Source organism: Malaya genurostris, chromosome 3, assembly GCF_030247185.1.
Source record: "Malaya genurostris strain Urasoe2022 chromosome 3, Malgen_1.1, whole genome shotgun sequence".
NCBI lineage: Eukaryota > Metazoa > Arthropoda > Insecta > Diptera > Culicidae > Malaya > Malaya genurostris.
This window is the reverse complement of record NC_080572.1, coordinates 85869079-85895279: the sequence shown is the minus strand read 5'-3', so window position 1 is coordinate 85895279 and position 26201 is coordinate 85869079. Positions and strand designations below refer to the sequence as shown.

Sequence of the window (26201 nt, the reverse complement as noted above, 5' to 3'; positions counted from 1 at the left end):
TTTTCTTTTCACAATGTGCGGGTAGCAACATCAAAATCAAAATCAGCCAATCAGAAACTGGTCCATTTTGGAATAAAAGCAGCCCCCCAGTTGTCAGGTCTTGTCTTAGATTCAGGCCCGTACCCAGGATTTCATTTCGGGAGGGACCCAAAGATAAAATTAATATTACTGAAGATTACTTTTGTACCTAATTCTCGGTGTGCCTGTTACGGGTGAATTTAACAGACACTTTTAACTTTTCCACTGGAACTGTAATTGTATTACATTTCTTTACGTTTACTGTATTATTATTTCTGTAACACATGTCTGAGACCTTCTAAATAATTATATATCTGTTTTTGATTTCGGGAGGGGCCAGGGCCACTCGGCCTCCCCTCTGGATACGTGCCTGCTTAGATTCGCACTATTCCGGGACGGCCGGAACAGGATGAATTGTCAGCACCGAGAGAAACTCGTCGAGGAATATCGGTGGCAACTAAATGGATTTTATGCCGGATCCGTTTTGATTCCGATACCTGCACACGCCGGCAGCTCATTCATCTCCGATAAGGAAAAAAAGTCCCGGATCGTCCCGGCTGGGGCCGCCCCGGAATAGTGCGAATAGACCTTACATTCTGGACGTGCCTCGTACTGGCGACGATTGGGTTGGGAATTAATTGGTCTTATATAAATTTTAATCGAATTTACCGGGATAGTGGAGTTTTGAGCACAAGTACATTTTTGACGGAGAATATCATTAAAAACCAAATTATTTTTACAATTTTATTAGAACTTTGAACAGTAACGTTTATTTCCAGTTCAATGGCAGAATAGTTTTTAATAGTTCATTGGTTTGATATAGCCATATGGTAACAATAACACATTCCTCTATTCCATCAGAATGTTTAACATACTACACAGGCATTATTTTTCCCTTCAAAAATATAAGTCTTCATTCATGAAATCATTCCTGCCAAATGAGCACATCCTAAATGATATTTGAAAGAGTCGAGTCGTTGGATCGCTTTAGATTAGTAATCTTCACTTAAATTATTTCAATTTTTGTACCATGAACCATTTCATGATGATCTGCTATGCAAATATATACTTTATTCACTAGTAACCTCTACTAGTGCGCTTGAAATCAGTCATTCCATTAAACTGGGGATTTCTGCTGTTCATAACTATCCTTCGACAGTTCGTTAAGAAGCTTATACTTCTCTGCATCGGTCAAATTAATATAGCTGTTGTTATCCATAAGTTCCTTTTTGATGCTATACACCAAATCACATGGCAAATCAACATTTTTTTCGTTTTCAATCTGCACCTGTGTAATGTGAACCTCAGAACTTCGCGTGGAAACAGTATCCTCCGATTGAAACTTTTCAACCTTTTCCTCTTTCACCTGGTCATTTTTAAATCCTTGGGTGAGTAGCTGCACGGTTGGCGATTCCTTTGGTAGCACTTGTATTACCGTTTTCAGTAATTTTGGTGATGAGTTGTGGTTCGGATTATTAATCACTACATCCGTATCGGCATCATTGGTATCAATGCTTTGCTGGGACTCAGCCTTTTCACGAGCTGCGTTTTTACGCATCAAACTCTTCGCGCGTTTCTTCAGAATAGCTTGTGCATTTGGATAGTATACAATCGCCTCGTTGAGATCGGATTTTGATAACACAAACAAATTGGAGAAACCTTTAGATCGCACATCTGCGGTCCGTCGATTTCCTTCGGCTCCATTGATTGCTAACAAACTAATCTCACCAAATACTGAACCTTCATACAAAGTCGCTAGGACGAGATCGTTTCTAGGGCCACCCATGACCAACACCTGACCGGTTTTGACAATGTACATTTCCTTCCCGACTTCGCCCTTCCGACAAACATAGTCTCCGGGAAGGAATGTAACCGATCGCAATTTGAGCACTAGTTCGCGTAGCAAAGCTTCTTCACAGTCCGCAAACAGTTGAACCTTGGAAAGGGTCTGAATGTGTACCGAGATTGCTATGTCGGTCTTCAGGTTCGCTGGCAAAGCATCCATAATATGTGTTTCATCCAAACTGCGCTGCTGTTCCCACGTGAAAGTGAACCACATCTTCACTCGTCGCTGCAAGTCCGTCGGTAGATTCAGCTGCCTCATGTACTCCAACGTTTCATCCACCAATTGTTTATATTCCGACTTTGATCGGGTTGCGGTTGCTATAATATCCCTGATCTGACCAATCAGCAGCGCGAACACAAACACGCCCATCAACCAGGCGGCCGTCATGAACATCAGTTCGCCTTCCTTTTCCGGTTTGGGATTCTTACCAATCGAGGTGGCAGTTTTGGTTGCGAACGCAAAACATCGAACGTAGGCGTGGCCCTTATTGTTGAACACCCAACGGTTGGAACCGAGTCCTGCAATGAAATGGTAATGGTTTCAATGACATTTCATAATAGCGTGTTTCGGAAATTATTGTATATTACACTTTTCGGTTTCAGTGCAGTGGATGCCTGAGAAAATGCACAAAATATACATTTCCTAAAGCATTTCATCTTCCGCAAAAAAGTAACTCTTTCAAACATTTAAGAGAAACCTGTTCTATTCCATCTCATGGTGTTATTATGCCTTACTTATATTACTCAATTTTTTGTTCATATTTTTTTTAATGTGGAACACATTTTTGTTTTCTATATAGGGGTGCAAATTAGAAACTCAAGAAAAATACATGTAGAAATGTGGTCATGTTTTGAACAATTACAGCTCAGTCAATTTTGTATCAATTATTAATATTATGTCACCATTTGATTGGAAATATTTCTATATTTCTACGTATTGATTTGAATGTTCATAGCCATGTAACTTTAATTGTATATCATTGAAATGTTAATTAATAGATAGCAGTGTCCTATTTTGTTTGCAAAAAATCTCCGGCATACCGGATTTCCCTGTCATAGTCGACGGTTTTGAAGGAGTGAGCGATATATCAAAGTGAAAGCATCGCTCTGATTGGTCAATGGATGCAAAAGCGAAGCTGTTGGAAGCACGCGAAGCTATAAATATAAGCAAAATTATAGCTAATGTTTCAGTCCTACGCGTAGCATGCTAGATTCATGTAGGTTGTTGCTAGACAGCAAGACAAAAAGTGCCATAAAACGATTTGAAGCTTTAATTGATATGCTCTGATCTTGTGTAAAGCAAGTTCGGATTAAATTCCATGTTATGTCGTCGCCTGAGAAATTGGCAACTACCCCAGGGTAAATTTTGAATGCATAAGATTAATTTCTAATTTATATAAGATGAACTCGATTGATGATGAGAAAAAGTTTATCGCTTCATACGAAATCGCAGAATGGTAGTAATGGTAGAGAAACGCTATAAAAATTACTGCTTGCATACAAAACTTGAACACAAGCTTGACGAAGAGAAGCTTAAATATCGATATCCGTATCGCAAGCATGTACAAACATATAATTACATACATTTTGGCTATTGATGTAATTTCGTCTGCTACAAAACAAATACATATCACGACAAATAGAGTCTACATTCTGGGTTTGCGAGTTTGATGTTGGTTTCTAATAAAGTTCTATCTGAACAAACTCTCGTGCATTTGCGGATTCAAAAGTGTGACGATTATTTGAAAATGTCGATCATTAGAAATTTTGGTTGCCTTGTTCCACATCTATGGCTCGAACAACTCCATGAGGGCTGATCCTTGTAGTTTTTCAACAAAATCATATCATTCCCCAATAAATAAAACATCACGTTTTGTCTTAGACTTATCAGTGCGTAGAAGTTTATGTTGAACCGCTACCTTCTTGTTGTCTTGTTGAAACTGCTTGCAAATTGTTTAGATGTTTTTCGCATGTGTTAGGATATATCCATATATAAATTTCTAAACCAATATGTAAAAATGACGTAAACTGTTAGTGGAAAGTGGATTTACTCAGAATTTGTGCACATTTGAAGCGATTGTGCGTAATAATGTTTTTACACGGAACAGTGAAGTGAGTTTCGAATGTTGCACTCTAATTGTACATGTCAAATCTCGATGAACATTAGAAAAGGTCCCAAGTGCAAATTACAGTTTCTCTTGGTTTACTTTCTCTTTCAATTATGACGGCAAATTTCCAACAAATTCTACAGTGCATAACGAAAATTGATAGTTTTTGCTATTATCCTATGTGAAGTGTTAAATGGAAAAATTGCTGATTGGACCGTAATAGAGAAAGTAAACAAAGAGAAAGTGTCGTTTGCAGTTAGGACCTTTTCTCGTGTTTGTCTTCAAATGATGTTTTTTTGTATCTTTCAACCTTCCGGGCTACGCCGTCTGGTGTACTACTTGTATTCGGTTTTTGTTTTCCGAGTGCTCAAAATTTTCAGTGAGAAAGTCGATTTCGCGAAATCGAATGAAGAAAACAGCGATTTAGGAGAAAAATTTTCAAAAAGAAGTTTATGTTTCGCTTATGTCTTTTTCTCCAATACAACATCGTATTTATACCTGCCAATACAGAAAAGATAACCGCGACTGAAATTATTTTCGGTAGTAGTGTGCCATCAGTGGCTAGTAGTCATTACATTTTAAAAACTCAACGACTATAAGTTTATTTTAATTTGAATTTTTGTTTCTGAAATTCGATTTAGCTTTTTTTGAGAAAAAGATTGAGCTTTAAGAAACGATTCGATACTAGAACAGGAATTCGAGAATCGGTGTAGCCGAAGTCAGATAAATTCGCCTGAGTAGCTGTATAGTTTACGTTTGTTTCAAAATGTTTGAAAATCAGTGTAGACATCTTTGAAAAATCGTAGCGCGAATTGAATTGTCGGGTACCTTCCGAATCTAAAACTGAATACCACTAAAACTGAAATAAGTTTATTTGGTTATCGCCTATCCAAATCTGCTAACTCGATAAACCTGATTAATTTATGTGAAATACACATTTTTATACTAATCACCCTGTATCCCCGAAACCGGAAGTTGGATCTGCCTGAAAAGCAAGATGTTTTATAGAATCTTAAAACTTTTCATTTGAATCTCCGATGATTCTTAGATTTAATTTGAACCTTAGATCAGTTCAGCAATTTACGAAAAAAAAAGAGTTACACAATTTTAATTTGGTTTCACCTATCATCCTGTAGTTCCGGAGCCAGAAGTCGGATCCAAACATAATTCAGAAACCTGGTTTGGGAGCGGATATACGACTTTTCATATGAATCTGAGTTTGTAGACAACGGTTGAGTCATCCCCGAAAAAAATTGAGTGAAATTATTTGTCACGCACGCATTTGCTGATCTCGACGAACTGATTCGAATGGTATATGGGTGTTATGTTCTTTCAGCATTTATTGCTGTAAGTAGTTTAAAACAATATAATTATGGAATCGCTTTTGACTCGAAAATTCTGCCATCATCTGGTTTACATATGTCATATTCGAACGGTTATGTTGCCAAAAACGAGCCGTGCTAAAATAGGTCTGAACCGAATTGTCATGAAAAAGGATGCTGTGCAAAGTCTTTTCGATACTTAGAAATAATTTTTTTTTCATAAATACGTTTATTTCATAGGCAATATACATAAGTTTTTCTTCGCCGTGGAATCTACAATACATAGTACTTTAAACCTAATACATTTCGAATATCCTATTAGTATGTTGGTATTCATTAGTTAATCTAAACACTGTTTTTATCAAGCGAGTTGCTATTATAGATTACATTAAATGAAATACATTTATTTTGTACATGATCTTATAACTATTTCAGGTTTGTTTGTATCAGTTCATCACTTTTATTTAATATAAGATAGCTGGCTATTGGTTGAACTCATGGAAGAGAAAACAATCTAACATAAAATAAAATTTAAATTGGAACTCCAATGGACTTAATGAAATAATAAAGAAGTTTCATGTAAGGAACGTCACGACAAGCAAGAATGTCGCGAACTGGGATATTGGATAGTCTACCTTGGGTACGCAAAGAATTTATTAGTTGAGATCTGACATCACGATACTCCACGCATGTCCAAACGACATGATCAATATCTCGATAACCTTCGCCACAAGCACAATGATTAGTCTCGGAAAGTCCAATTCGAAGGAGATGTGCATCTAACGTGTAGTGATTGGACATGAGTCTGGACATCACACGAATGAAATCTCTACTCACATCCAATCCCCTGAACCATGCCTTTGTCGATATTTTAGGAATAATTGAGTGCATCCACCGACCCAGATCATCTTTATCCCAAGAAGCTTGCCAGCTGGCAAGTGTTCTTTGGCGAGACGCGCTATAGAATTCCTTGAAAGCAATTGGTCTCTCATAAATTTCACCCTCAATAGCACCACGTTTGGCTAAAATATCGGCTCTTTCATTGCCTGGAATGGAGCAATGAGCCGGGACCCAAACTATTGTGATTTGATAGTTATTATTCAATATGACGTTCAGGCACTGTTTTATTTTGCCCAAGAAAAAAGGTTCATTTTTGCCAGCAGCCTTTGAGCGAATGGCTTCAATTGCACTCAGACTATCTGTGAAAAGAAAATAATGGTTTGGAGATAATGTGACGATTATACTCAAACTATAATGAACTGCTGCTAACTCTGCTATATAAACAGATGCAGGTTCTTGAAGCCTAAAGGAGACCGAAACATTATTGTTGAACATACCAAACCCTGTCGCTTCTTCAATTCGCGATCCGTCCGTGTAAAACATTTTCTCAGAGTCGATATGCCTGAACTTACTTGTAAATATTTTTGGGATTTCCAACGAGCGTAGGTGTTCCGGAATTCCACGCACTTCGCGCTGCATGGACATGTCGAAAAATAAAGTTGAGTCAGGGACATTTAGGAGGCTGACACGGGTAGGAATATATCTTGAAGGGTTGATTTCCTGTGACATATGGTTAAAATATACTGTCATGAATTTTGTTTGAGATCGAAGCTCGACTAGTCGTTCGAAATTATTAATTACCATGGGATTCAGCACCTCACATCTTATTAGCAGGCGTGATGAAAGCTCCCTAAATCGATCTTTTAATGGAAGAACTCCCGCCAGAACTTCAAGACTCATTGTATGTGTCGAATGCATGCAGCCTAAAGCAATTCGCAAACAACGATATTGAATTCGCTCTAATTTGATAATATGAGAGTTTGCAGCGGAACGAAAGCAAACGCATCCATATTCCATCACTGAAAGTATCGTTGTCTGATACAATTTTATTAGATCTTCCGGATGAGCACCCCACCAAGATCCGGTTATTGTTCGAAGAAAATTTACTCTTTGTTGGCATTTTGTTATCAGAAACCTAATGTGTCCTCCCCACGTGCATTTGGAATCAAACCACACCCCGAGGTATTTGAAAGTCAAAACCTGTTGGATCATTCTTCCCATCATATGAAGCTGAAGCTGCGCGGGATCATGCTTTCTTGAAAAGACGACCAGCTCTGTTTTCTCCGCAGAGAATTCGATACCCAGATGGACAGCCCAAACGGACAAGTTATCTAAGGTATCTTGCATTGGTTTTTGCAGATCAATAGCTTTGGGTCCAGTAACTGAAACTACGCCATCATCTGCCAATTGTCTTAGTGTACATGGGGATACTAGACAGCTGTCAATGTCATTCACGTAAAAATTATAGAGGAGCGGACTGAGGCAAGAGCCTTGCGGTAGACCCATGTAGCTAATTCTGAATGTTACCAAATCGCCATGTGAAAAATGCATGCGTTTCTCTGACAAAAGGTTGTGCAAATAATTATTTATAACCGCTGGGAGTCCATGTTGGTGAAGCTTGTCTGAAAGAACATCAATGGAAACTGAATCAAATGCTCCTTTAATGTCTAAAAATACAGATGCCATTTGTTGCTTTTGAGCGAAGGCAATTTGGATGTCAGACGAAAGTAATGCAAGGCAATCATTCGTCCCTTTATTTCTACGGAAGCCAAACTGAGTATCTGACAACAAACCGTTCGTCTCGACCCAAGTGTCGAGACGTCGTAGAATATTTTTTTCGAACAATTTTCTGATGCAGGACAACATTGCGATGGGTCTATATGAGTTGTGATTGGAAGCTGGTTTCCCCGGCTTTTGAATGGCGATAACTTTCACTTGCCTCCAGTCAGGTGGAACAATATTTTGCTCAAGAAGCTTGTTGAACAATTCCAACAAACGTCTTTTTGCGAGGTCGGGCAGATTCTTCACCAAGTTGAATTTAATTCTGTCCAACCCAGGAGCGTTATTGTTACAAGACATGAGTGCTATGGAAAATTCCATCATTGAAAAGGGGCTATCAATGGAACCATTATTTGAAAAAGATTCCCTAATAATGCTATGCGTAGGAACAGAATCTGGACAAACTTTCCTCGCAAAATCAAATATCCATCGGTTCGAGTATTCCTCACTCTCATTTCCTACGTTACGATTCCTCATTCGTCTGGCCGTATTCCAAAGAGTGCTCATTGAGGTTTCTCTTGACAAACCTTCGACAAAATGTCTCCAATAGCTACATTTCTTGGCCTGAAGTATGCTCTTGTACTTGGTTTCTAAAGTCAAGAATTTTTCAAAATTCTGAGGAGTTCCTCCTCCTCGTTTTAAAAACGTCTTGAAGGCATTTTGTTTCGCGTGCTTAGCATCTGAGCACTCTTTGTCCCACCAAGGGTTTGGAGGCCTTCTGTTAGACGATGGACCAAGAAATCGTTTGGTTTGGGCTTGTTCTGCGGCCTCCAGAATCGCACAAACGAGGAAGTCATATTCTTCAAGTGGGGGGAACTCTTCCATTGAAGTTAAGGCACTTGAAATATTACTTTGGTATTTAATCCAGTCAATATTTTTTGTCAAATCATATGGAATATTAACTGAATTAGCAATGCCTTTGTTACTGCTAATTGAGATGATGATTGGTAAATGATCGCTACCGTGTAAATCAGGAAATACTTTCCAGGTGCAATCTAGTCGAATTGAAGTCGAGCAAAGAGATAAATCTAATGCACTTGGACGTGCAGGAGGTCTTGGGATCCGTGTCATGCTACCCATATTTAGTACCGTCATGCTAAAATTGTCGCAAATATTATATATTAACGATGATCTGCTATCATTGTAAACGGAACCCCACATCATTCCGTGCGAATTGAAATCTCCTAAAATCAAACGTGGAGCAGGAAGAGCTTCGACAATTTCATTAAGCTGTCGTTGTCCAACTTGAGCTCTTGGATGAATATATACTGAAGCAATGCAAATGTCCTTTCCTTTAATGTTTATTTGACAAGCAACAACTTCTATACTAGAAGTCGAAGGAATATTGAATCTATAAAAGGAATAACATTTCTTAATTCCTAAAAGCACTCCACCATACGGAGAGTCTCTATCGAGACGTATAATGTTAAAGTCATTAATATTTAAGGCTATGTTTGATGTAAGCCATGTTTCGCACAAAGCAAATACATCACATTTTTGACTATGCAACAAAACTTTAAATGAATCAAGTTTTAGCATGATGCTTCGACAATTCCACTGCAGAACAGTGATTGAATCATTTGCGGCGGATGATAAATTATCCATCAAATGATACAAAACCTGAAAGAACTGGCCATTGAGCTGATAACTGTTTCAAAAAAGTTCTAGCTATTGGAAGGAATGCCGTTATGATAGTCTTTAGAGGTTCAGAAATATTGAATGCTGCGAAAATCCATTCTACAATTTCCGAAAACTTAAGTAATCCTGTTGGTGAATGTGAAACGGAGCCCACTGGATTATTGTCTTTTCTTGAGCTAGTTTCTGGATTGGTTTGTGAATTTGACAAACCAGGAGGCACAGTTTTTGGTTTTAAATTTGGCTTTTTAGCTTTAACACGGGGATCTTTTTTTGAAGATGTAATTTTAGGTGTCTTTTTAGGTATTTTGTGGTTTGTTAATCTCCTCTTAACAGACCCTTGAGGAGTGACAAACGAGGTATCTTCACTATTTCCGTCGGAGTCAGATTCCTCTGGCTCCATAAGATTTGAAAAACCGTTTTCGGTTTCCAAAGGGGAGACATGTATGACCGTTTTTAGCATTTCTGCATATGTGCGCTTAGACCGTGCTTTTAAAGAAAGCTTCATTTTGTCTTTACGCAGCTTAAATGCAGCGCACACTGAAAGATCATCTTGAGGACTTTCCCCACAATAAACACATTTTTCAACATCTTTATCGCAAAGATTATCCTTATGAGGCCCTTGACATTTGATACATTTGGACTTATTACTACAGTAAGTAGCTGTATGCCCGAATTTTTTACAGTTCGTGCAATTCATAACATGCGGTACGAAAAGCCGAACAGGAAGACGAATTTTATCGATATGGACATGGCTAGGCAACGCAGATCCGGCAAATGTTACACGAAACGAATCTGAGGGACGATACGACTTTTTTCCATCGACAATAGATGCTGAGTACAATTGCTTGCACTCGAGTATCTTAACTCCCTCAAGCATGGAGTTTTTAAAACGACCAACTCCATTTTTAAGTAAATCATCGGCCGTCAGACTTGCTTCAGTCACAACACCGTCAATTTCCACCTCTTTCGATGGAATGTAAACTCGATATTCAACCGAAAATAATTTACAGGTTACAATTTCGTTCGCCTGTTTCAAGTCATTGACAACAACTCGAATTTTATCTCTATTAACTTTACATATTTCTTTAACTTCAGAGAAATGTGATGTCAAATCCTTGGTAATTTGCATCAAATTTAAAATCTTTTCTTTTTTTCGAAGATAGACTATTCATGGCCCAGTGGTACCCTGTGGATAATGTTTAGCCCTCGGAGTATTTAAACTCTTACTAGTATCCGGAATCGGATTCGGATGATCTTCCATGAGATCATCCATTACATTAAATTTTTTTGTAAATTAATAATACCAAAATAAAAACTTATGTTTAGTAAAATTTCAGATATAAGAAATAAAAAATAAATTTAATTAAATCTACCTTGTAGCTGATGTCTCTGTTCCTTTATCGTGAAGAACGACGTGAAGCTCTTCCAACGATTTCCAATTGGCAGTCTTCTGCTGTTTCCAATTGGCAGTCTTCTGTCGTTTACTGCTATCTCAGTTGCTCTGCCGTCGTTGTGAACACCACTGCACTTGCTGTGCTGCCTGTACCTGACCCCAGGTACAGTGCTTTTGCTCTTGGTGGCGATCAAATGCGATGCTTGCAGTGTAGCACCTCGCGATATATGCCGTCTCTTTTGATCCTACGCAGCGTACAAATTCTGGTACCTGGTAGATCAGCACTGGGTTGCTTTAGCACCTTTGTGCCTTTGCACCCCTTCGTCTTCGCACCTTTATGCGATGGCACCTCTGTGACTCGTCACTTCTATGCTCTCGCACCTCTGTGTTTCTACACCTCTGTGCGTATGAACGGGATGGCCTTCGTTGCTAGCTTTCCAGTCGGGAAACGCCCCGAATATTGCGTTTGCTATGGGCAGTTTAACTACCTGAAGCTTAGAATTGTCTCGGTAGCAGCCGTTAACTCACGAGCCAGTACAATCGAAACACAACCTCTTCGCTTGAATGGTTTTTACTGAATCAACTTAGAAATAATTGTATGTAACAGTATTAAAAATCGTGTTTCACGTTGCTCCCTAGCATTGCATTATCAAACAACGTTCAAAACTCCTACTACTGCAATAAGGCGAAAAGTCGCTTACACAAAAATATCGATTTTAACAATCTATGGCTTGTTGGAAAACTATTACCGTGCGGGATCGAAGTCGGGAAACATATTCTGTTTTCAAGGTCAAGTGTGACCGATACTGTCAAAAAACTGCAAATTTTGACATAAAACTTCGTATAACTCAAAAAGTAAACATCCTATCTCAAAACAATCCATTCACACATACAGACCCTCTCTCTCTCACTCACTCACACACACACACGCGCGCACGGACATTTGCTCACTTCGTCGAGCTGAATCGATTGGTATATTACATTCGGCCCTCCTCGGAAAATTTTTCTAAACTTTGAGCGAATTCTATACCTATTTTTTATGTATATAAAAAAGAAAAAAAGTGACAAGTTTCATTCAACATTCCTTTTGGAAAGTCATTTTAGTTATCAAATAGAACTAAATTTTCAAAACTTGAACAAAAATTAAAAAATCATTTTTTTCTGGGCTATTTTACGAACTCTGGCCCACAGTTTTCAACAAGTTGCATTCACTACTTCGGCTGGAGCCGGTATATTCAAAGTCGGAATATACAAATATAACCTCCAAATCTAAATAGTTTTAAACCAAATTTAGCACTTTACATCGCTTTAAAAAAAATTTTTAAAAAAATGCATTGTTAGATAGTTTTAATTGTTAGTCAGTCATTTATTAGTCAGGTTTAAATCTTTAGGACAAATCTCATTAATTCAACTATTTAATTTTTTTTTATTATTTTATTATTGCTAACGTCACGGAATAGTAACAGACGTAGACACTAGTATCAGAGTATCAGTTTTAATGAAGGCTGCGAAAAGTAGACATATCAGTATCAGTGCTGTTACTATTTCATGACGTTAGTGACGACATTGAATATTGGAATTAAAGTTTGTTTTTATTTTCTTCGAGGCGCTATAATTTATTAAATTAAGCGCTTTAAAGACTGTCCCAGAAAGTATGGACGCAACCAAAAACCGCTGCCATTTCGCAATGGTTCAGAATCTGTCAATTTTTATGGCTGCGCCCTGTTGTTTACACTCTTCTCTAACCACTTGTGCAGTTGTTCATTCGTTTTTATTAGTTTGTTTCGAAATGCGTGGACTTTCAGCAGAACAACGTCGAAAAATTGTGTACAAATGGTGCACAGAACGCGGACTGTCTCTGAGAAAGATAGCAAAAATGGAAGGAGTAAGTGAAAAAGCTGTGCGAAATGCAATCAGGAAGTACGGTGAGGATAACACCTTTGAGGATAAACAGAAAACGGGTCGAAAAAAAGGTCCTGCTAACCCTCAGTTGGATAAACGTATACTGAAGGCGTTCGAGCAAATGAAGGAGGTTTCAGTTCGGGATGTGGCCAAAAAAGTGGGCACTTCGAAGTCAAATGCTCTTCGTGCTAAAGAACGTTTGAATCTTCGAACCTATAAGAAACAGAAACAACTAAAACGTAGTTCGAAACAAAAAGCATCGATCAGGCCGAGGGCTCGAAAGCTGTACAGTACGATTCTTGCTGGAAATTTGAACTGCATAATCATGGACGACGAAATCTACGTGAAACTCGATTACAATTCCTTGCCGGAACCAATTATTATACGGTGCGAGAAGAGCAAGTGTTACACCAGTCCGAGACATCGATTGAAGTCGAAAAATTTGGTAAAAAAGCTATGGTCTGGCAAGCAATTTGTAGCTGCGGTAAGATTTTGAAACCCTTCATCACCACTGCTTCAATGAACAGTGAAATATACATCAAGGAATGTTTCCAAAAACGACTTCTACCCATCATTCGAAGCCACAAGGATGCTGTTGTCTTCTGGCCAGATCTTGCTTCTTGCCACTACTCGAAATCAACGGTAGAATGGTATACTACCAAAAATGTCACTTTCGTCCCAAAAGGCATGAATCCAACCAATTGCCCACAACTTCGACCAATTGAGCTATTTTAGGCATTAACGAAGGCACATCTTAGAAAACATGTCTCGGCAACCGAAACCATTCAACAGTTCGAAAAAGATTGGAAAAAGTGTCAAAACTTGTCGCCAAGAAGTCTGTACGTCTGTCTGTAGTCTACAATGGCTAAGTAGCAAATGTTGAGAATAATATTCTGTTGTTGTAGTCTAATATTGTCAGTATATCGAATAAAATTTGAATGTATAACACTTGTGAATTATTTACAGCGAAATCAAAGTGCGTCCATACCTTCTGGGACAGTCTTTAAATAACAATATATAGAATATAGAATTATTTTGAAATTAAAAAAAAATAAACGCATTTCACTATGTAAATCCGGAACTGGAAGTCGGATCCGGAAAAAAATCAATGAGCTTGTGATAATCGATCCAGCCAGCTCTGAGAAAAATGAATCTCATTATTTGACACGTATACATACATGGGAAGCATACACATTAAGATTTGATGTCGATTTTGTGGTGTAATGATGCCGTTCTCACATCACTAAATTCTTGTATATAATACTGTGGTATTCTTCAAAATAATTTTCCGTGCATTCCAAAAGAAAACAAAAAAGTTTGTTTGTGTATTAACTAATATAAACATAACCTACAAAACAAAACAGTTCACAAACCGGTTAATCCATGCATCTCTGAGAAAACAAAATGAGTTCCACTATTTCAAGTAGTTTCGGAACTGTAATCCGAGAACCGGTATAATCGAAATCGATTCGTATCGCCATCAACTAACATGACCAACAAAGTGTGTTTTTAGTGAAATTTAGAAGATTTTTCACGATTTTTGTATCGGAACCGGAAGACGGATGCGAAAAAAAATTCAGAAGTTGTGTATGAGACTGCAATTTGCATCTAAGCTCGTGAAAATCTATTTTTTCACATCCGAGATATCGAACTGAGAAGACCATATTGGTGATTTTGACCATTATTTCCTATTCTTCCGGAATCGGAGTCAAATAACATTACTCAAAAACTGAGCTAGTTTAGACCCCAATTTTTTTTTGTTTCAATTATAGAGGCTTTAACATCTTAGGTCATTCGCCTCTTTTTTTTTCATAAATACGTTTATTTCTTAAGGCAGTTTACATAAGTTTTTCTTCGCCGTAGCATCACTTTTACATAATATTCTTATCCTAATTTAATTCTAACATAGTCACAACGTTTTGCATTTATTAAAACATATTCTCTTATTACTTAAATATCATCTTAGGTAACTCGTCGTTAATTATGAAATCTACTCGGAAATATTATTTGAACCAAACGATTAACTTCTATAAATTATAAAATAAGCTGTTATTTTCAGACATTTTGTTAATAATTTCATAAACTGTTTCGAGATTGTTTGTATCATTACATTATTTTTATTCTAATTTAGCTATTGGTTGAACTCATGGACGCAGCTGGGATCAGAACTAAGTCTTGAAAGGGGCCTTTATTAAATTGAAACTCCAGTTTTCTTTATGAAATGATAAATAAGTTTCATGTATGAAAGGTCACGACAAGCAAGAATGTCTCGAACTGGGATATTGGATAGTCTACCTTGGGTACGCAAAGAATTTATTAGTTGAGATCTGACATCACGATACTCCACGCATGTCCAAACGACATGATCAATATCTCGATAACCTTCGCCACAAGCACAATGATTAGTCTCGGAGAGCCCAATTCGAAGGAGATGTGCATCTAAAGTGTAGTGATTGGACATGAGTCTGGACATCACACGAATGAAATCTCTACTCACATCCAGTCCCCTGAACCATGCCTTTGTCGATATTTTCGGAATAATTGAGTGCATCCACCGACCCAGATCATCTTTATCCCAAGAAGCTTGCCAGCTGGCAAGTGTTCTTTGGCGAGACGAGCTATAGAATTCGTTGAAAGCAATTGATCTCTCATAAATTTCACCCTCAATAGCACCACGTTTGGCTAAAATATCGGCTCTTCCATTGCCAGGAATGGAGCAATGAGCCGGGACCCAGACTATAGTGATTAGATAATTATTGTTCAATATGTCGTTCAGGCACTGTTTTATTTTGCCCAGGAAAAACGGTTCAGTCTTGCCAGTCATGTTTGAGCGAATGGCTTCAATTGCACTCAGACTATCTGTGAAGAGGAAATAATGGTTTGGAGATAATGTGACGATTACACTCAAACTATAATGAACTGCTGCTAACTCTGCTATATAAACAGATGCAGGTTCTTGAAGCCTAAATGAGGCCGAAACATTATTGTTGAACATACCAAACCCTGTCGCTTCTTCAATTCGCGATCCGTCCGTGTAAAACATTTTCTCAGAGTCAATATGCCTGAACTTACTTAAAAATATTTTTGGGATTTCCGTCGAACGTAGATGATCCGGGATTCCACGCACTTCGCGCTGCATGGATGTATCGAAAAATAAAGTTGAGTCAGGGACATTTAGGAGGCTGACACGGGTAGGAATATATCTTGAAGGGTTGATTTCCTGTGACATATGGTTAAAATATACTGTCATGAATTTTGTTTGAGATCGAAGCTCGACTAGTCGTTCGAAATTATTAATTACCATGGGATTCAGCACCTCACATCTTATTAGCAGGCGTGATGAAAGCTCCCAAAATCGATCTTTTAATGGAAGAACTCCCGCCAGAACTTCAAGACTCATTGTATGTGTCGAATGCATGCACCCTAAAGCAATTCGCAAACAACGATACTGAATTCGCTCCAGTTTGATAATATGAGAGTTTGCAGCGGAACGAAAGCAAACGCATCCATATTCCATCACTGAAAGTATCGTTGTCTGATACAATTTTATTAGATCTTCCGGATGAGCACCCCACCAAGATCCTGTTATTGTTCGAAGAAAATTTACTCTTTGTTGGCATTTTGTTATCAGAAACCTAATGTGTCCTCCCCACGTGCATTTGGAATCGAACCACACCCCGAGGTATTTAAAAGTTAAAACCTGTTGGATCATTCTTCCCATCATATGAAGCTGAAGCTGCGCGGGATCATGCTTTCTTGAAAAGACGACTAACTCTGTTTTCTCCGCAGAGAATTCGATACCAAGATGAACAGCCCAATCGGACAAGTTATCTAAGGTATCTTGCAATGGTTTATGCAGATCAATAGCTTTGGGTCCAGTAACTGAAACCACGCCATCATCTGCCAATTGTCTTAGTGTACATGGGGTTACTAGACAGCTGTCAATGTCATTTACGTATAAATTATAGAGGAGCGGACTGAGGCATGAGCCTTGCGGGAGACCCATGTAACTATTTCTGAGTGTTGCCAAATCGCCATGTGAAAAATGCATGTGTTTCTCTGACAAAAGGTTGTGCAAATAATTATTTATAACCACTGGGAGTCCATTTTGGTGGAGCTTGTCTGAAAGAACATCAATGGAAACTGAATCAAATGCTCCTTTAATGTCTAAAAATACAGATGCCATTTGTTGCTTTTGAGCGAAGGCAATTTGGATGTCAGACGAAAGTAATGCAAGGCAATCATTCGTCCCTTTATTTCTACGGAAGCCAAACTGAGTATCTGACAACAAACCGTTCGTCTCGACCCAAGTGTCGAGACGTCGTAGAATAATTTTTTCGAACAATTTTCTGATGCAGGACAACATCGCAATGGGTCTATATGAGTTGTGATTGGAAGCTGGTTTCCCCGGTTTTTGAATGGCGATAACTTTCACTTGTCTCCAGTCAGGTGGAACAATATTTTGCTCAAGAAACTTGTTGAACAATTCCAACAAACGTCTTTTTGCGAGGTTGGGCAGATTCTTCACCAAGTTGAATTTAATTCTGTCCAACCCTGGAGCCTTATTGTTACAAGACAAGAGTGCTATAGAAAATTCCATCATTGAAAATGGGTTATTAATAAAACTATTATTAGGAGGAGATTCCCGTATAATGCTCTGCGTAGGAACAGAATCTGGGCAAACTTTCCTAGCAAAGTCAAATATCCATCGGTTCGAGTATTCATCACTCTCATTGCCCACGTTACGATTCCTCATTCGTCTGGCCGTGTTCCAAAGAGTGCTCATTGAGGTATCTCTTGACAAACCTTCGACAAAATGTCTCCAATAGCTACATTTTTTGGCTCGAAGTATGCTCTTGTACTTGGTTTCTAAAACCATAAGTTTTTCAAAATTCTGAGGAGTTCCTGCTCCCCTTTTTAGAAACGTCTTGCAAGCATTTTGTTTTGCGAGTTTAGCCTCTGAGCACTCTTTGTCCCACCAGGAGTTGGGAGGCCTTCTGTTAGTCGTTGGCCCAGGAAAGCGTTTAGTTTGGGATTGTTCTGCTGCCTCCAGAATCGAACAAATGAGGAAGTCATATTCTTCAAGTGGAGGGAGCTCTTCCATTGAATTCAAAATACTAGAGATACTACTTTGGTATTTAATCCAGTCGATATTTTTTGTCAAATCATATGGAATACTAGCGGAAGTAGCAATGCAATTGCTACTGCTAATTGAGATGATGATTGGTAAATGATCGCTACCGTGTAAATCAGGCAGTATTTTCCAGGTGCAATCTAGTCGAATTGATGTTGAGCAAAGAGATAGATCTAATGCACTTGGGCGTGCCGGAGGTCTTGGGATCCGTGTCATGCTACCCATATTTAATACCGTCATGCTAAAATTGTCACAAATGTTTTGTATTAAAGATGATCTGCTATCATTGTAAACGAAACCCCACATAATACCGTGCGAATTTAAATCCCCCAGAATCAATCGTGGTGCAGGAAGGGCTTCAACCATTTCATTAAGCTGTTGCTGTCCAACTTGTGCTTTTGGAGGAATATAAACCGAAGCTATGCAAATATCTTTGCCTTTAATGTTTATTTGGCAAGCAACAACTTCTATACTAGAAGTTGAAGGGATGTTTAATCTATAAAAGGAATAGCATTTCTTAATTCCCAAAAGCACTCCACCATACGGAGAGTCTCTATCGAGACGTATAATGTTAAAATCATTAAAATTTAAAGCTATGTTTGAAGTAAGCCATGTTTCGCATAAAGCAAATACATCACATTTTTGACTATGCAATAATATTTTAAATGAATCAAGTTTTGGCATGATGCTTCGACAATTCCACTGCAGGACAGTGATTGTATCATTTGCGACGGGTGATAAATTATCCATCAAAAGATACAAAACCTGAGACAATTGGCCATTGAGCTGATAACTGCTTCAAAAAGGTTCTAGCTATTGGAAGGAATGCCATTATGAGGGTCTTTAAGGGTTCAGATATATTGAATGCTGAGAAAATCCATTCAACAATTTCCGAAAACTTCAGTAATCCTGTTGGTGGCTGTGAAATGGAGCCCACTGGATTATTATCTTTTTCTGTACTAGATCCTGGATTGGTTTGTGAATTTGACAAACCAGGAGGCACAGTCTTTGGTTTTGACTTTTTTTGTTTAACACGGGGATCTTTTTTTGAAGATGAAATTTTAGGTGTCTTTTTTGGTAATTTGGAGGAAGACTTCTTTCTCTTAACTGACCCTTGGGTAGTGATAAACGAATTACCTTCACTATTTTCGTCAGAGTCAGAGTCCTCTGGTTCCTCTAGATTTGAAAACCCGTTTTCGGTTTCCAAAGGAGGGACATCAATGACCGTTTTAAGCATTTCTGCATATGTGCGCTTAGACCGTGCTTTTAAAGAAAGCTTAATTTTGTCTTTGTGCACTTTAAATGCAGTGCATACTGAAATATCATCATGAGGACTATTCCCACAATAAATACATTTTTCAATTTCCTTGTTGCAATCATTATCTTTATGAGGCCCTTCACACTTAATACATTTTGGTTTATTACTACAGTAAGTAGCTGTGTGGCCGAATTTTTTGCAGATCGTACAATTCATTACATTTGGAACAAAAAGCCGAACAGGGAGGCGAATTTTATCGACATAGACATGGGACGGCAACGCAGACCCGGCAAATGTCACTCGAAACGAGTCTGATGGGCGATAAACTTTTTTTTCCTCTTCATGAACTACTGAGTACAGTTGTTTGCACTCCAGTATTTTCACACCCTCAAGCATAGAGTTCTTGAAACGACCAACACCATGCTTGAGTAAATCATCTACCGAAAGACTCGCTTCGGTAACAACACCGTCAATTTCGACATCTTTGGAGGGTATGTAAACTTTATACTCTTTATTGAAATGTTCCGAAGAGACAATATCATTCGCGTGTTTCAAATTATTTACCACAACACGAATTTTATCGTTATTTACTTTTATGATCTCTTTGATTGAAGAGTATCGTGATGTCAAACCTTTATTAATTTGAAAAATGTTTAATGGCTTTGATATACGTCTAAAAAAGACTATCCAAGGCCCAGAAGAGCTCTCCTGATATTTTTTCGTTCGTGGGGGTATCGGATTCATGCTAGGATTTACGTCCATGGATTCATCCATTACATTAAAATTTTTAACTAAACTTTAAAATAAAATTTGAAACCAACACTACACAGTACTCAATCAAAAGGAAAAGAAAAAACTTCTACCTTGAAATTGTTGTCTATCTCCGTTGCACTGCCGTGTAGATCCTCGTTGCTCTAGATGTTCTTGTTGGATGTATCTGGACGTTGATACAATGCTGAAGCTCACTGTAGCGATAGAATATGATGTGATGCTACTGCTACCTGACATCCAGCACCACTCGAATTCCGATTTGCTTTCGTCTTCGCCAGCTGTAACCAGCGCAGGTCACCGGTGTATACCTGCGTGTTGTATGGCAGTGGAAAGACCGAGTTGTCTTGTCTCCTTCTTCCTTGTGCTCCGCACCGATATGCTTCTGCACCGAAGTGCCTTCGCACCGGTGTGCCTTTGCACTCTCCTGCTTCTATGTGCCTTTGCACTCTTCCTCTTCGATGTGCCTTTGCACTCTCCTGCTCAGCACTTGTGGCTGTATATTGCGGCCTGGGTAGAGTTTGGGAAACGCCCTTTGTTGTTTCCTTCACCAGCTTGGCCCAGCACTAGGGCTCTCTTATGCAGCACGACTATACGTTTTAACGGCTGCTGCCAACAGGTCTCTACCTGTAGTTCAACCGTTGTCGTATTTAACGCGTGTAAACCAACCAGCGTTATTAAACTGTACGCTTCTATACACAACCTTCTCGGTTGAACGGCTATTACTGAATGATTCGCCTCTTCGGACCAGAAAATCTTTCTGACCCTATGTGCGGGGTTGGGAATCGAACCCAGACGGACTGCGTGAAAGGCATCGACTATCCCATCACACTATACCCGTCCCCAGACCCCAATTTTTTTTGATTTTTTTGGAGTTTTCTGCATCGTCGCTTTAAACATGGGTTTAACATTTTAGGTATTTTATAATCTGTGGGATTGTAGCCCGAAGTCAGATAAAATTCAGTAGATTTTATTAACTGATGTAGAGGAAAGTTTACGTTTTCTGTATCGCCGCTCTGAACAACGGTTTAAAAGTTTAAGAATTCATCACTCTATAATTCCAGAAACGGAAGGTAGATCCAGATCATATTCAAATGATATTTAGGAATTTTGTATGCAACCACATTTTATTTTAAGTAAGTTGCATCTAAGCTCGTGAAAATCTATTTTGTCACATCCGAGATATCGAACTGAGAAGACCATATTGGTGATTTTGACCATTATTTCCTATTCTTCCGGATTCGGAATCAAATAACATTACTCAAAAACTGAGCTAGTTTAGACCCCAATTTGATTTTTTTTGGAGTTTTCTGCATCGTCGCTTTAAACATGGGTTTAACATTTTAGGCATTTTATAATCTGTGGATTGTAGCCCGAAGTCAGATAAAATTCAGTAGATTTTATTAACTGATGTAGAGGAAACTTTACGTTTTCTGTATCGCCGCTCTGAACAACGGTTTAAAAGTTTAAGAATTCATCACTCTATGATTCCAGAAACGGAAGATGCAATAACAGATCATATTCAAATGATATTTAGGAATTTTGTATGCAACCACATTTTATTTTAAGTAAGTGAAAATCAATTCCATCTCCGAGGAAAGTAAATGCACTAAATTATTACATACATTTTGTACATTCGACAAACTTATTCAAATGGTGTATGCCCCTTGACCCTCCAGGGTTCGGTTCAAAAGTCGGTTGTCACTGTGATTGTATAACTAGTCTATACGAGAATGCAAAAAACTGGAAAAGGAGTACTCACTTTTCTCGGACATTGCTTTTTACGACATCTGGTTCCGGAATAACAGAGTGATAAGTGTCGAGAACATTAAATTAAAAGTGTGTTTTTATAAGTGACAATATAATGACAAATAAATTGGTCCGTACATTCTCTGGTTTGCAGAACTTGTTAGTTGGTGGTCAAAAATATGAACCACGTCACCCCTGATATCACGTTCCGGGTGCTCCGGAATTAGTATTCAAAAGCCACCGGAACGAGACTTAAATCGATTTTAAAAACGGCTGGGCCGATTTTCCCAAACACAAGTCTGAACGGGACAACAAATGGTCCCATCAACTATTATTTTTACGGATCCCAGTTCATGGCAGGAATTACAGGATTACAGGAGTGTTGATTTCATATAAGTGATGTCAAAAATATGACCCAAGGTCTTCATAACTGGATCAAATTGCTAGGTTCCGATTGAAAATAGTGATCAAAAGACATCGTAATGGATCTCGACATCAGGAATGGTTAAACCGATTTTTGCAAGTTCAGAACCAAATAATAAATCTTATGATACTATTAACTCTTATTCGATTTCATCCGTATACGACTTCTTTTAGCGTACACTTTTTGCTTTATGTTTTCAAAAGGAGAATTTATTACAGAGCTTTCAAATTCCCCTTTCTTGTTATACCAGAGTAAGTGTAGTTTCTTGTTATACCAGAGTAATGAGATTTAATTTCGAACCAACGCGACTCGAACTGATTCCAATTAAATAACTTGCTAGTATTAACGCTTAACCTTTTTTGACTTGATTACGTGCTAAACCCATCGTCATAATATGATTTACCTTGATATGCACTGTACGCATAGTACGAGCAAGCCGTCAAATGTATCATATACAGCATATAGGTGAGTGTCTTGACGACGCGTATCTGTTATGTACAAAACAAAAACATACGTACGGATTAAAACCCATTCAGACGTGTCAATGTCACCTGCTTACCATATGCGGCGAAGAGATGACCCGATCAATCAGCTTGAAGAATTCCCAAAAGCTTTGAATCTTTAACAATCGTGGTGCACGGAGCACCACGTGTTCGGTACCAACCTTCAAGTAAAGTAAATCCAACGGCATTAGAGCAAGCAGGTCCATCTGGAATCAACAGCACAAAAATGTTACTTCAGTGAAAAGAAAAACTTTTTTCCAAACACTCGTACCTTAAACTGCAGCTTTCGCATGTAATTTTTTCGTGTCAAGTTCGTATCTTTGACCCAAAATCCTTCGAAAAGATACATTATTCTGTGTTTGACGAATAGAATATCAATTAGATAAACGACATCGGCGCATATATCAACGGCAATCCAGTATTTAGTGTTCTCTGGGGTTTGGTACGGAAACGAGGATCGCAACGGGATCACCCAAGCGTTGTACAAAAATGAAAGTGATACTATGAATAACCAAGAAATGTAAAATTTTCCTTGTGGATCTAGAACCGTATTTGTTTTTGCACCGGTGCAAAAAATGGGACAGAAATAGTGATGATGACACGTGTTTGCTCCAGTCGCCGACTGAAGGGTGAGGGCGGAATTTTGAATGGCTCGCACTGGAATAGAAAATATTTTTAAACTTTTCATGTTACAAGCACATTTTCTTTAGCTCACATTCATTATTGTGTCTTTGTGTGGAAGGCGCTATAGAAGGGGCACTAACGCTACTCGAAGGGGTCGGAGGAATCTCCAGCTTGCTCCTCATGCGTTTGGTACGTTCCGAAAAACGATTTGCGAGATGTCTTAGCCGTCCGGTTACAAAATCGTTTGCGCTTGGTGGAGGACTCCTAGAACACAGAAAAAACTATAATAATTATTTCCGATGTTAGCTTCACCAAGTTACGTGTTTCCAATGTCCTCCAAATCCTTTTCGTTACTAAGGATTTGTGCTGGCTTCGACTGGAGCATGTTATCTTCGGATTCGTCGTGTATTGCCTTATATGATTCATCGCAAAGCGAGTGAGCTGACTCCGCAACACACATCTGCAAACTTTCCAGCGCAGCTCCCACCCCGACCGACTCTTCTTTTTCTTCTTTCACGCCCGTCGTGTAGTGTTGATGTTCCAATTTAACTAACATGTTGTTCTCATCGTTTATTATCTTTTTCACTAATTCGTGCGTACTTCTTAAATTTGAAACGGCGCCTTCAGCCTCCAGACATCCGATTTTTCCGTTTCGAAAATATAATTTCGACTTATACCCTTTCGGACTGAACGATTTGATGCGTCTCTTTTGTGTTATGTTTACTTTAAAGGTCGGTGATTTGACCCTGGAACTATCCGTTCGGCCAAAGCAAATCTTCGTCGGACTGCACTTATTCTTGATCTGCTGCATCGTTTTCTCAAAAGCTTTCCGTTGACGTTCTCTTTGATAGAGCTGCTCGTCGAATTCCCGCTCACGCCTCAAGATGTCTTCCGTGACCGATATGAAATCTTCCAATTCCTTGATGTCCTTGGAGATCTCTTCCAAACTCTTGTGTAACTTTGCATCATCTCTACTTCCGCTACGTGCTAGTCCACCACGGCAGTACAAAAAACGTCCGTTGGCAGAGGTTACTTTTTCCGGATACAGTACTGTTTCAGAACGGGACTTGTTGTCCTCCCAGCCGCTCGTTACCCTCGCCAAGGACATCGTGTACACCACGAGCTACCCTGTGACACCGTCTCAGGTGAACGACGTACAATGATCGAAACTCAATACGCGACTGTTGAATAGAAAACGAAAAAGAAACATTTCCTTCAGCCATCGGTTCTACAAGCGAACACTGAAGTACAGTGTACAAGTAGATATCATTGAAAAAGGCATTACTTGTAACCATATAGCGGTAAGCTTGGCACGATGAATACTAATCGCGTGCCGGACTGTAAATTAATAGCATTATTTTATTGCAAACCACGCGAACCGCATTGGCATCGGCGAAAAGATACTCCTTAGTAAAACAAACAACTGCTGTTGGAGTAAATCAACCATAAGTTAGATCCCATCACGTTATTGCATTTACTTCATTCTACATAGACGGTACAGTTTTTTTTTCAATTCGTGCTTGAATCTAGCTATGAAATGCGCATAGTTTAGAGGTGTTTCAAGGAAGGTTCTTGAGGATTTGTTAAAAAATCAATCGAATTTTAAGATGATTTTCGTGGTATAATGAAATGACATAAGAACTCCCAGTTTCGATTATCAAATTATCGAACGCATCCCAAGTTGGTTTACTTATCCATCAACATCACTTGTGAAAAAATACAAGTGAATGAATGAAATTGAAAAATTTACATGCGTGGAGTATCGTGATGTCTAGTATCGTGGAGTATCGTGATGTCAGACTATCCAATGTCCCAGTTCGCGACATTCTTGCTTGCCGTGACCTTTCTAACATGAAACATCTTTATCATTTCGTTAAGTCCATTGGAGTTCCAATTTAAATTTTATTTTATGTTAGACCTCTTTCTCTTCCATGAGTTCAACCAATAGCCAGCTATATTAAATGAATAAAAGTGCCGAACAAACCTAAATAGTTATAAGATCATGTACAAAATAAATGTATTTTATTTAATGTAATTTATAATAGCAAATCGCTCTATAAAAACAGTATTTAGATTAACTAGTGAACACCAACATTCTAATATGATATTCGAAATGTATTAGGTTTAAAGTACCATGTATTGTGGATGCAACGGCGAAGAAAAACTTATGTATATTGCCTATGAAATAAACGTATTTATGGAAAAAAATCCGATGGAATTGAGTGACAATTTTTTCATAAATTTGCACAGATTATCTTGCAATTCCGGAATAATGATTTAATAATTAATTTTTAATAATTAATAATTTTGCTCGTCTAGACTTTTAAAACCACTATTAACTCCAACGTCTGAAATATCATTGGAACTCTTGTTTTAAAAATGCACCAGCAATTTTATTCATAAATTATGACGTTGTGTGTGTCATTAAACTGAGAAAACATATCATAATTGGTAACAATTTTGGTTACGAGAAGGTGCGAAAGGATTTGATAAATCTAAATCTGCCATTGTCATTTATAAGTTGATAATCAATCTAATGTCGTTTTCGTTTTTAAATTGCACTACACCGGTGTAGCGAAAGCTGCACCTAAACCGTTCGTTTTTACCAATTGCACTACACCAGTGCTACACTTTTTCTGCACCGATACCACTGGTGTAGCACTCATCAAAAGTTTGGTGTAGCTCTGTGCAATGGAATTGTTAATTGTAGTCAATGGTTACTGTTTATGTTTTCGCCATTTTCATTCGTTTATTCATGCCTGAGTGTACACACTTAAAACCATTTCTTGAGCTCGGCATAATAAAATGCCGAAACTGATCAGCAACACCTAAATTTGCTGATTGCTCAGTAATCAATACGCATGTTTCTGAACTTCGTTAAATGCATTCACTGATA

General features: G+C 38.4%; 1 protein-coding gene across 1 annotated transcript in view; it reads right to left on the bottom strand.

Moving 5' to 3' along the window:
* Positions 1 to 748: 748 nt before the first annotated feature.
* The window catches only part of LOC131434882 (cGMP-gated cation channel alpha-1), a 30859-nt gene continuing 5406 nt past the window's right edge, over positions 749 to 26201 (bottom strand). Inside the window, exons 2-7 of the mRNA XM_058602118.1 lie at positions 23626 to 24486; positions 23397 to 23569; positions 22953 to 23338; positions 22738 to 22887; positions 22582 to 22666; positions 749 to 2382 (exon numbers count right to left, since the gene is read on the bottom strand). Coding sequence (XP_058458101.1) covers positions 1136 to 2382; positions 22582 to 22666; positions 22738 to 22887; positions 22953 to 23338; positions 23397 to 23569; positions 23626 to 24413 — 2829 coding nt within the window. The 5' untranslated portion in view covers positions 24414 to 24486 and the 3' untranslated portion in view covers positions 749 to 1135. The remainder of the gene's footprint in view (positions 2383 to 22581; positions 22667 to 22737; positions 22888 to 22952; positions 23339 to 23396; positions 23570 to 23625; positions 24487 to 26201) is intronic.